Here is a 12,166-nt window from a genome sequence, read left to right on the forward strand (position 1 = left end):
ATTCTACTATGGTAAAACTTAAATTTTTATTAAAATTAGTTAGTGTTGCCAAATTTGAGAGAAATTTAATACTTTTCAATTAATTAATTATATTACAAAAATGCTCAATACTTTTTCTCAAGAGAGAGTATATATTTGGAAGCATAAGTTCACTACAATAATGCAATTATAGCAACAATAATTCTTATCAGTGGTTCCCAACATTTATCCTCCGAAGAATTTTACTGCGAAATGATTTCTCGTCGCAATTCAAATAAGAGTTTTCACTCTAATTAAACAACAGATCAAGAGGTTATATGAACAATCAATTTTTATTTTTATTTCGTTGGATTGAAAAGGAAATTTTCAAGTTTATTATAAATGGAGAAGTTACCAATGCAATTATTTATAACTGCATTTATATTTGAAAAATATACATATCTTACAATATACATCTAAATATACATATCTATCTATTCAGTTAAGCTTGTAATTAAATATTTTTATTTTTTGTTCTTTGCGGTTCTCTCTCAATTCAACATTTTAATTTTCATTAGAAATCATATTTCAAAAAAAGTTTATCCATTCGTTTATTTGCTTTTTAAAAGTAAAAAAAGGAAACTTAAATAAGAACTATGCAGATTTAAATAAATAATCCCAAGAAACTGAGCTAGTAAGATATTACTTGAAACTTGTCGACTGTTATTTCCATTAAGTGTATTTTTCAAGCGGATGAAGTTTATATGTATATATATATATATATATATATATATATATATAGGTCNAAAAACATGGAAAAATTACAGAATAATGAAAAAAGGGAAAAAGAAAAATAATAATGAAAATAAAAGATATAATATTTTCATCAGCTCCCACGATTATATCCGCAAAAAAGAGTGCTTTCTAATATTGTATCAATATAGCCCAAAGCAAAATTTATCAATACAATAGTGTGTGGAGCACTCCAAAAAATTTGCAACAAATAAAATAAATAGAACACACTAAGTAAAAAATATCACGTAAAAACAGAAAACAAAATATAAAGAAAAAACAGAGTAAATCCGCTTTATATTTTTCGTTTTATGTTTTATTCTGTTTTTTTTTTTAATATTTTATTTTCTGTTTTTACGTGATATTTTTACTTAATGTGTTCTGTTTTCCGGCTTTTTTAAGTTTTCTAAACTTTTTAAATTTTTTTAAGTATTTTCTAAAACATTTTATTTATTAAAATTTTTTCTTCTTCTCTTTAAAATTATATATTTTTCTTTTTTTCTCTGTATTTTTAATTATTTTATGGGTCTTTTATACTTACTGCTTAAGCGCAGTAAATAAAACTTATTATTTTTTTCTTATTTTTTAAAAATTTTGTTCGTTAATCTCTTTTCTTTTATTCTTTTTGTCTCATTATTGTGTTTATGGGCACAATAATTTTATTTATTTAATTCTTGTCCAAAAAAATGTATACTTTGAATTAACGTTGATTAAAGTGAAAGCAAAATAAGTGTGTTAAATGTTTTTCCATTTCTGATTTCGTGGAATCGCTCGTGGGTCAAAAAGGTCATAAAGATCAGAGGTAAACGTTTTGGGAACCGCTGATTATATCATTAAGAAAACTAAATTTGTAGTATAAAATTATTCCAATCTGTGCATAATTTGTATCCATTATTCCTGAAATATTTGGAAGAATTCTTTTAATCGTAGAAGCATTCTTCGAAAAATTGTGATTTATACTGTTTGAACTGTCAATGCGTGGTTGGCTTTCCAATGGCTTTTACCATTAGATTCAATCCTAAGTAAGCCCTACCCGCAACTCTGCTGAATTTGTTACCATTTATGACTGATCGAGTATTACTAGTAAGAGTTTCTTCTTTTGTTGAATTCTTATTTCCTGTAACAATATCATAAAGTCCTTGAACAAACATCATCATATGCCTTGTTGTTCCTTCTCGCATTTTGGGCCATTTTGATCCCACGGGACATAAAGCTCCTTTAATTGCAATACTCTGATGGGTAAGAGATGCCACCAGTCTTCTTAAAAGATCATCAACAATGTTACCTGAATTTGGCAGTAAGCGGGCGATAAAACGGATTAAATATTCCGTTGTGTACCTTGTACCCTAAAAAAAGAAGATCAAATTAACGATATTATAAGAAAAAAGAAAAGAATTCTAAAACGAGATGAGAAGAAATAGATGGGTGAAATATTTAAAATTTGGTCTCTGCAATGAATGAATTCTCAATTTTTGTACATTACATTTTAAGCTATGAAGGCCCAGCGTCCAATATATTGGACAACATTTGGTACTATTTTATCACTTCAAAAACAACATTTTAGGATTTTTTTGCATGCCTTTACAAAGCGATAGTCTTTTTAAAAATATCGGGGTTTTTAATTACAAGGAAGAAATCATTAGAAAGGTTAGATTTTTTTTCCGTAGCCTTTTGGACAGTTTTATGGAATATCTTATAAGAGTGGATTTTGTGTTATGACCAAAACGTGAAGAAATACAATATCCTATACAATGCAAAAAAATGTTGAATATTTATCCCAATTTTACGTAATAATTGAAAGTAATTAAAAAAAGTTAGTTGAAATAATTGCTTTATTGCATTTCTGAGTTCTTCTAAATTACACATTTCTAAGTAAAAATATTTCACAGGAAATGAGGTTTCAACATTAACCATAGAAATTCTCAGTTTTGTATTCATTAGGTATTTAGAGGTTCTATTGCGTTCCATTTAGACAAATTGGATTTTTTTTTTAGATTTTCAATACAATTTAAGAATATTTCCCATCTCATTATAAATTTTAAACGACTGTGAACATTCTACAAAAAATAGTGGACTGTACTCTGAATATACATTCATAATATATCTTTGAGTAATAAACTCCCTTAGGGTTACACTTGATTTTTACCTCATCAGGTGGTAATCAAGTTCCATTCAAACTATTATTGAGATTCCAAATAACAAAAGGGAATATTTTGTACTACGCATAAATAAAGCAAAGGCATAAAAATGGACACACTGTAGCTTCGGGTCTATAAGCCTTTTTCAGTGTCGAAACACAAAATGACAGAAGAACGTAACGAGACAAACACGTTGCAATAAAAAAAAGTAGTTTAATCAACAGGATAAAAGGAACAAGCTTGGAGAAGATATTAAAAGGGAAATACAAGAAAGGTGTGAAGGGGTTGGGTTATCCATCTCCTAACATAGTTAGAATTCTAATCAATGACTATAGTTGACTAAAATCATTCAACATCGTTTTAATACTACGGTCCTTGACTTTCAAGAATCATTCCATATTTTTCAAAAAAAAATAAAAATAATAATAATAATTTAGCTAATTTTTTTACTAATATAAATTTTTTTACTAATAAATTTTTTTTACTAATAACATATATTAATTTTTTCACTAATCCCATATATTAATTTTTTTACTAATATCATATATTAATTTTTTTACTAATATCATATATTATTTTTTTTACTAATATCATATATTAATTTTTTTACTAATATCATATATTAATTTTTTTACTAATATCATACATTATTTTTTTTACTAATATCATATATTTTCTCTATCATATACTTTCTACTATCATATATTTTAGTAATATATATATATCATATATTACTAATATCATACAATTTCATATATTTCTAATATCATATATTTCATAAGTCTGGAAATCTGTTCTCATTTAATTTCTACATCTTGCACTTCGGCGATTCCACCATACCCCATCACACCTGTTTCTTCTTTCCCTTGTATTATCAAACTTGTTCCACTGTTAGTTAAATAATTTTTTATCTTATAGCTACGTGTTTGTCGCTTTCGTTTGTGTTTTTATGGTAGGGAAGATTCTTCTTTATAGAACAGAAACCATAGTATTTTAATAATTTTTGAACATTTATTTGTGCTTTATTTATCGCAGAGATCGTTAATACTCCGATGAGTTTAAAGGACGAAGTTTTATGCAATGGTGAGGGCTTGCGTGAGGCAGTTTCAACAGAGATCGAAAGTTATGATTATGTAGAAAAATAACAAAAAGTTATAAAAAAATATAAATAAATTTATGCATTTCTAAAAAGAAAAGAAATCTTACTTTTGGAATAAGTCTTGTAAATATGCAATTCAAATAAAATACAGTAATAAAACAAATACAAATTTTTAAAAAATTTTTTTTTAAGAATTTTTCTTTCCGGTTGAGTGAAACATTAGGAAGAATTTCTCACTCAAAATTAATACTAAGTAAATTGAATATACTTCCAAAACTTAAAAGTAAATATATTTCATTACAAGTTACTGTACATTTTCCTTAAACTAGTAACAAAAGTAATACATTTTAAAAGTAATGCAATACAAGTAAAAGTACATACAAAGTGCTCACAATAATAATAATATTGCACTCTGAGTATAACTTTGATTAAGTGAGCATATTTTTAACACTAAACAAGGAAGCAGAGTACGGTGTGTTAGGGCAGTTGCTTAGCAACCATGGAATCGAAGGGTCGCATCGAAAAAAGTTTATAATACAAAAATATGCTTAACACTAGAAAGACGGAAAATTAGTATATACCTATATTGCCTAAAAGCAGTCAAAGTGACAGGATTGTGAATGCGTAAATAAATTTGTGTAAAATTAATTTTTAACTTTTTTTATATTATTTACAGTTATTTAACAAGTTATTAGTAAATATTTAACAATAAAAAAATTATATGTTGCACAAAATGTCACAAAATTCAAAGAAATTGTGTCATTATAGACATCATTGTTTTTCTAATTGAAATTAAAAGCAGTCAAAATGACTTCCTTAGGCAATCTAGTGTTAACAGTAGATGAATTCCCTGAACTGTGTATTAGTTACCATAAACACCGCAGAATAGTCCTGTACAGGATTCATAATTTGAGGACCCAATCTAAAATGAGTGCAGATGAGTAATTTGTCTCATGAAAATTAGATACACAGAGGTTTTGTCTTGAATGGACTCCCAATTTTTATTTGTTTATTATTAAGTATTATTATTTTGATCTTTAAAACTTTTTAAGTGACTAATTTTCGTGTCATACCCCGGAAATAAATCAAAACAAGTTTGCACTCATTTCTTAAATTCGCCATAGATTAATTTTTATTATTTGATTTCTTAACGATTTATTTTTTGACGTTTTTTACAAACTCGCAATCAATGTTAGTTTAAATAACAAGGTTCAATGAAATTAGTTCAGTAGTTAAAAATTCACTACATTAAAAGTGACGATTGTTAAAAATGAATCCTTGAATGTGAAAATAAACTGTTTCAATAATACAGTGAAACAAGTTGAGGTGCGTTGATGTCAATTTAGAAATGTTATATAGGTTTTTTTTCCTTCTTATATCCTGTTATTCTTATACATTCTACAATTTTTCAAATTTAATATTAAATTAATTATTTTAAAATGCATATTTTGATAGTTATGCATGCCAATTATTTCATATAGATATTTTCTGAAAATATCAAGACATATATAAGCATTGTATTCATTTTAACGTTTTAAAATTTATTTTAATATACTTACAATCCTATTTGTTACAAAAAACTGTTGGAAATTCCGAGCCACGCTGCACTAAAAATTGGTATTTATTTGCTGGCTACATAAATTTGAGCTCAATTTCACCATATTTTGATATTTTAACTAGCTCCAAATATGAGTTGCACCAAAAGTAGATGTTACGAAGAAACAAAACACCTATTTTTATTCTTTCTTTTATAAAAGCAGAGGAATTTTGCACCATTATTAGGTATTTTTAAAGCACCCAAATGCAGGCCAAGTTACAGTAACAAAACTATTTATCCGTAAGTAGGTTAAAATCTCTAACCATTTTATACCGCCAACCAAATTAAAAAGGCAATATAAAAGAAATGCTTACGGCTGGTATAACAGGTGAACCATAATGTCGGGCTTCATTATATTAAAAGCCGTAAGGGTTAATTAATGTAAACAAAACATTTACCAATAAGTTGACACTTGGAATAACATGCATTAGTCGTCCCGATACACCGAATATTGGCTTCGTGAACAAATATCGTCCCGTTTACCGTCAAAATTGTGGGCCTTTTACTAAATTTTGGTGCAGTCAGTTGCACCATGGGAGTATTTTTCGATCACACTTCACAATTTATGGCGTAACTAAAATAAAATAAATTTTCATTTAACCAAACTTTGGGACCTTTCGTGAGAAACTTTGCACCAAGTACTGGTTAAGGATTTTTTTACAGTGTAGTTTTCCGTTAACTCACAAAAATAGCATTTAATACATAACATAATGGTATAGAAAATTTCAACATTTCAAGGAATAATTTTGCCTTATTTCAATGGTTAAATTTTTATAATTTAGGATAACAGACAGTACTTACTTTATCCAATCTTACTAAAGCATTCACAGGTTTTTCAGCTCTTAAAACAATGTATGTTAAATCTTGCTTGGATAAAATTGGTTCCTGAAAATTAAATTAAAAAAATCTCCAATTATTAATTATAATCATATTTACTTATCATATTCACTCTTCAGAATAGAATATATTTTACTTTTAAGTGTTCCATGTAACTCCACATGAGAGCTGTCAAAAGTCTAATATCTTTTTCACGTTTCAATCTCTCCCATGCAGATGAACGATTATTTAGTTCCTTCTGAAATTAGAGCTTTTTATAGATAGAATTAAAGAAAAAAATATATTTTTGAAAAAAATTGTATTTATCATACAAGAAATGGTACTAATTATTAACGCCGCATGACTTACGTATGGTTTCGGGGAATGCTTAGCAGTAATATGAAAGAAAGATAATATTCTTACGTAAATTTCGAGTTTTAATCTTTACCTTACGGTTGGTACAACATGTGGACCATATGTGAAGGAAGAACATCGTACACCGTAAGCAAAGGGTTAATAGTCAGTGGCTGATGACGTTAAACGCGTTTAATTGATTGTTGAGACATCATTTTTCCAGATTGCGGCTGCTTCCCTCCTTTATTTTTTGAGGGTCAACTTCAAAGAAAGGTAAGTTTTGTATAGAGAAAATACGTTTTTGTGTCGGCTTCGTAACATCGCCTGCACTGAATAATAATTACTAAGGAAAGGCAGCGAAATATCAAGATTTTGCTCTAGTACGCGAAACTTATGTTGAAACTTTGTTAGGAATTCAAAAAAAGTAGAAGCTTATTGTACCTTGGATAAGTGTCAGTATTGTATTTTGTACAGGTCTGAGGTATGCACTATGTATATTTCTGAACGTGAACAATCCTACATATATTTCCATGTGGAATTTGCCGCTTGCAACATGCAAAGGTTTTTTTGTTCTTAGTAAATCTATATACCACTAAAGTAATTCGTTAATGGTTTATTTTAATACTGTTGAAAACTTTATTAAAACAGCAACTTCAGTAAACTAAAAAGTATAGTATAGTTCAAAATGAGAGTGATTCAAGGTGTAACATCCAATGATCTAAGGTACAATCAGGGGTAAAGTAGGGCCAGAACATAACGGAACAACGTTTCGGCATTTTTTAAACCGGATATATAACGAGTATTACACGTTTTTTTATTAATTCATAAGTTTTTCTACCTAAGGAGGTTAGTAGTATTTGCTATTTTTCTTTCCTTAAATAGTTCAAACTTCTAATTACATCATTCTAAATAAAACAGATTATGGGGAAAACTGGAAAGACTACCGAAATCAAGAGGACTCAAGCATTTTTTGTAATTTGAGCCTTTTATGTTATGGTGGTCAGCAAGGCAACATTAAAAAAATGTATTGCTTAAAGCTGGTGTCTTTAACGCGCCTTTTGTTTTGTCAAAATTATGATGTGGATTTGTTGAAAAGGTGTAAATTTGAGTTAAGACAATTTCTTTGTTTAATGTGAAGAAAATATTCAAATTTTTACAAGAGAAAAATATCACAAATTGGGCAGTTCAGGAAGTAGCTGCAAATTTCTTTTATTTAGAATAATTTTAAAAATCTTTTCTATCGGAAAGATATTTTACATTTCGGTACTTAATTGCAGTAAATTATTGCAAAATTTAATTATTATTAAAATCTTTTTGAAATATAAGATTTCATTTTTCGATACATTTTAAAGTAAGTTGAATCGCTGGTTTGTTATAAATCATTCTTGTCTGTTTCAAAAATGTTGTTTTGCTATTTTTTTGTGTTAAATTTAATTTTTTTTAAAGCGCTGCGCGAGCTTTCTTAGACAAAATTTCTTTATTATAGTAATTAATAGTTTTCCATCAATTATTATAATGAAATAGATGTTAAGTTTTAAAATTGTTCACTAATATATCATTAATAGCTTGTGAATATCACAATTTTTAATTAATAACCTACTATGTCTGCAATGCTCAAAAAATTAACTAATCACTCTGAATAATTTTTGATCTAATTATTGGATTTTTAAGTACCAGAACGTGAGTTTAATGGTTCGAGGAAAGTGACCTCAAATATGCTAATTAATTAGTGCAAACTTGCCGACCAGGTGGCCGAGTGGTTAGCGTGCCTGACTGCGGAGCCGATGGTCGCGGGTTCGAATCCTGCTCAGGACATGGATGTTTCTTTCTCTCTGTGTTCTATGTCCTTTCTCCTTTGTGTGTGAACCTGCCCTATAAACGGGTTTGTGGTTGTGTGACGTGGGCGACGCTGCTCCACTGCCGTGACTTCGCCACAGGTGCCCACTGGGTAACGAGAAGAGAGTAGCAGTTCTGGCATTTTCTGAGGCCAATGGGTCTTCGTCCCAGGTGCCCACCATTAAAAAAATATTAAACAATATTTCAAGTTACGACCTCAGACATAAAAAACATACGTTCTCAGAATAATCATACTTTTTTTTGACGGATTCCTGGCCTCTAAAATATAGCGGGTAACCGCTCTCTGGGAAATACGGTCCCAATAGTTTGGTCAGGCGAGCGGTAGAAAATTTGAACCCAGTAATGTTGATCTTAAGTTTCGTGTATTTCGCCATATCTCGAGAACTTTCCAAGCGAATTAAAATATTTTCGCACGCAATCTTCAAATTCATTTATCCAATTATAATTTCATGCATAAAATAATTTTTAATAATTATTTATTATTTTTCATTATTTTATTTGATAATGGGTGAAAAAATCTATTCCTAGGTATACGCATTTTTGCATCATTTTAAAAAATAAAATTGTCTAAGGAAAAATTCCAAATTTGAACAAAATCGTTCGAATTTTTCCTGAGAAATCGAATTTTAAATATCTGACTTTTAAAAAATTCGATTTCTTAGAAACTATTTGACCGATTTCTTTAAAATTTTATATTTTGCCACATAAATTTAAAAATTTGCATACTTTGCGATTCAGAAATTTTCAACCATTACAAAATGAAATAATTTTTATTTAAAACTAAAGGTTAAATAGCATGCTGAGCCTCAAATTAAAATTAATTAAATCATTGAAAAGTATTTCACATAATGAACTATTGATTAAAATTTTTATGAAGAATACAAACAAAAACTTTTACTCATAAATATTTCAACATGATAAAAAATATATTATAACTTAAGAGCTTAAATATTCTCCACTTAACAACCCAATAAACATTTAATACCGGAATCTTTTTTGCACATATGTAAAATTTCCACCTCGATTGTTAGCAGGGCATGATTTCATTTTTCAAAAGCAGAGTTTGCTAAAAAAATACATGAAATCAGGGTTTATAAAAGTGGTATCGTAATTCCTTACGCGATTCAGATCATAATCATTGTTGTTAGACTTATTGCAATAAAACGATCACTGAATGGTAAATATTTATTGTAGAAAATATGAAAGTTTAAATACTCAAATACGTGATTTCGAATAAGTCGATAATAATAATATTGTATTTAAAATATTGTATTTAAAATAAAAATATTTTAAAAACGATGTGGAAAGGATTAGTTAAAAATAGATTAGACAAATTTGTAATTCATGTGTCGTAATAACATCATATTAAAGATATCGCTTTTTGAAAAACTATGTGAAAAAGCCCAGTAAAACGAAAACTATCTGTTGAGAAAATGGTTACAAAAATTATATGGATTAAGGATGCAATAGTCATGATTAAAACACGTTAAAAAATTTGAATGATCATAGAAAAATAACGTAAAATGAAATATAGCTAAAACAACTGTCGTGAAAACAATCAGAAAACGATGTGCTAACGACAGAATAGTTGTAAATCATGCTCATCGAAAAGTGATTATTCAAATTTGAACTTCGGGTGTTGCAGTATTGTATTAAAATACCGAAGTTTGAAAAATCATGCAGAGATCGCCCAAAAACATTTAATAAATATCGAAAGTATGATCAGAAAACAATGAGGATTTACGACAAAATCGCTAATCAAGAGCATCAAAAAGTTATAACTTTAATTTCGAATTCCAGTGTCGTAATATCATGTTATTAAAAACATCGGAATTTGAAAAATCACATGAAAAACAAACAAACTTATAAATGATCTAAAATCCAGATTATCAGAAAAAACTAGCAATTTTCCCTACTGCGTTTTTTTAAAGTAATTATTATACTACTTAAGTAATTAATACATTATTTAAGTAATTTTAAAAACTACAAAACATGGGACATCTATTTTATTTTAAGCATTTTTAAGAGACATTGATTTCTTTTTAAATTTGCTCACTTTATTTTACAACAGGGAGGGCAAGTTTCTTTCACAGTGGTAAAATCACTTCGGAAGAAACGTTTTTTCAAAAAAAAAAAAAAAAAAAAGAAGAAGAAAAAAATATTTAACAGTTTTTTAAATAGTTTGTAATTGTAATCTAGTTAAAATATTAATTTTAAAGCTATTTAATGTATCATTTTTAAATAAAGGAAAACTAAGAAGTACAAAACATTCTGGAGAATTTCTTCAAAAATTAAAATAAATAGTCTGTCTCAGAAGAAATAAGTTTCTTCCGAACGAAATGAGTATAAATATTTTAGTGGAAAACTATGCAAACATTTAAAAATTGCAATTTATATTTATTTGAAATAATACAAATTCCCATAAGCTGTTGGACTCAAAATTGTAAAAAATTTAAGAAAACTTCTTTTTAAATTTCTTTATAATCAAATGGGAAGAATTTATATAAATGAAGAAAAATTAATTATTTAAAATTTAAAAAAAAAAGACCTGGTTTCTTTTGAAAAAAATACCGTTAGGTTTAAACCGTAGTTAAAATCATGATTTAAACCACATTGCTTTAAATCAACCAGCCCTGGTACTAGAAAGTGATAATTTGATTACCTATTACATCAAAAGCTATTCAGAGAGTTTCCTTTATTTATTTATTTTTCGCTGTGTACAACATCTTGTCGTCTAAAAAAATTAAACCTTGAAAATAGATATGAATCTGAAAATATTTTGAAGTTATTGAAGAAAAGAATATGATTATATATATAGGAGTAGCTATAATCACAGCCCTTTAATATATATTTTTAGAATTCTTGTCAAAAATGAAATCACAAATGCAATATATACTTACATGAATTTAAGAAAAGAAACGTTATTTTATTTAAAGATTGAAAACATCAAAATAAACCTGATTTGATGGATGAAAGAGTAGAAGGTGTTTCTTATAATTCTTACAGTCCTTTAATCTTGTCGCAATTTTTTCAGACTATCAAACAGGTTTTGATGTTTTTCACCTAACTTACCTTACTCAATGAGTTTTGAAAACGTTTTATTTTTTCCTCGCTTAAGTATCAATTCATGCGCACAAAGTAAATGAATAAATAATAAGAATTAATAAATAAAAGTAAATAAATTAATTTTTGACTTTATTTTTTAAGAAGTAATCTAAAGGTATAGGAAATTTTCTAAATTTGCACTGCATATATATATATAGCATACGCGGCGTTAAACGATTGCCTCTATGTCGATGATTTAATTACAAGTGTGAATAATTTAGAAGACGCTATTGAACTGTGTAACGACACAAAGAACATTCTTATGTCTGCCAACATGAACTTACGTGCCTTTAAAACTAACAGCATCAAACTGTCGCAATATTGGCAAGAAACGAAATTCGATGAACCTTCCAAAAATAGTTTGATTCCTATTAAGGTACTAGGTGTCATATGGGACACCGTGAAAGATGAACTGAAATTGGATTTATCTTCCATAAACTGTTCTCTCTC

The 12,166-nt window shown here is 27.8% G+C and overlaps 1 protein-coding gene across 3 annotated transcripts in view; it reads right to left on the minus strand.

The window, feature by feature from the left end:
* Nucleotides 1-1,121: 1,121 nt before the first annotated feature.
* Nucleotides 1,122-12,166, minus strand: part of LOC107455726 (protein tyrosine phosphatase domain-containing protein 1) — a gene marked incomplete at its 3' end in the record, with an annotated part of 109,099 nt that continues 98,054 nt past the window's right edge. For all 3 annotated transcript variants that reach the window (XM_016073396.3, XM_043048992.2, XM_016073395.3), the window contains 3 exon segments: nucleotides 1,122-2,096; nucleotides 6,386-6,469; nucleotides 6,558-6,659. In XM_016073396.3, coding sequence (XP_015928882.1) covers nucleotides 1,722-2,096; nucleotides 6,386-6,469; nucleotides 6,558-6,659 — 561 coding nt within the window.

The sequence above is a fragment of the Parasteatoda tepidariorum genome, chromosome X1 (genome assembly GCF_043381705.1).
Source record: "Parasteatoda tepidariorum isolate YZ-2023 chromosome X1, CAS_Ptep_4.0, whole genome shotgun sequence".
Taxonomy (NCBI): Eukaryota; Metazoa; Arthropoda; class Arachnida; order Araneae; family Theridiidae; genus Parasteatoda; species Parasteatoda tepidariorum.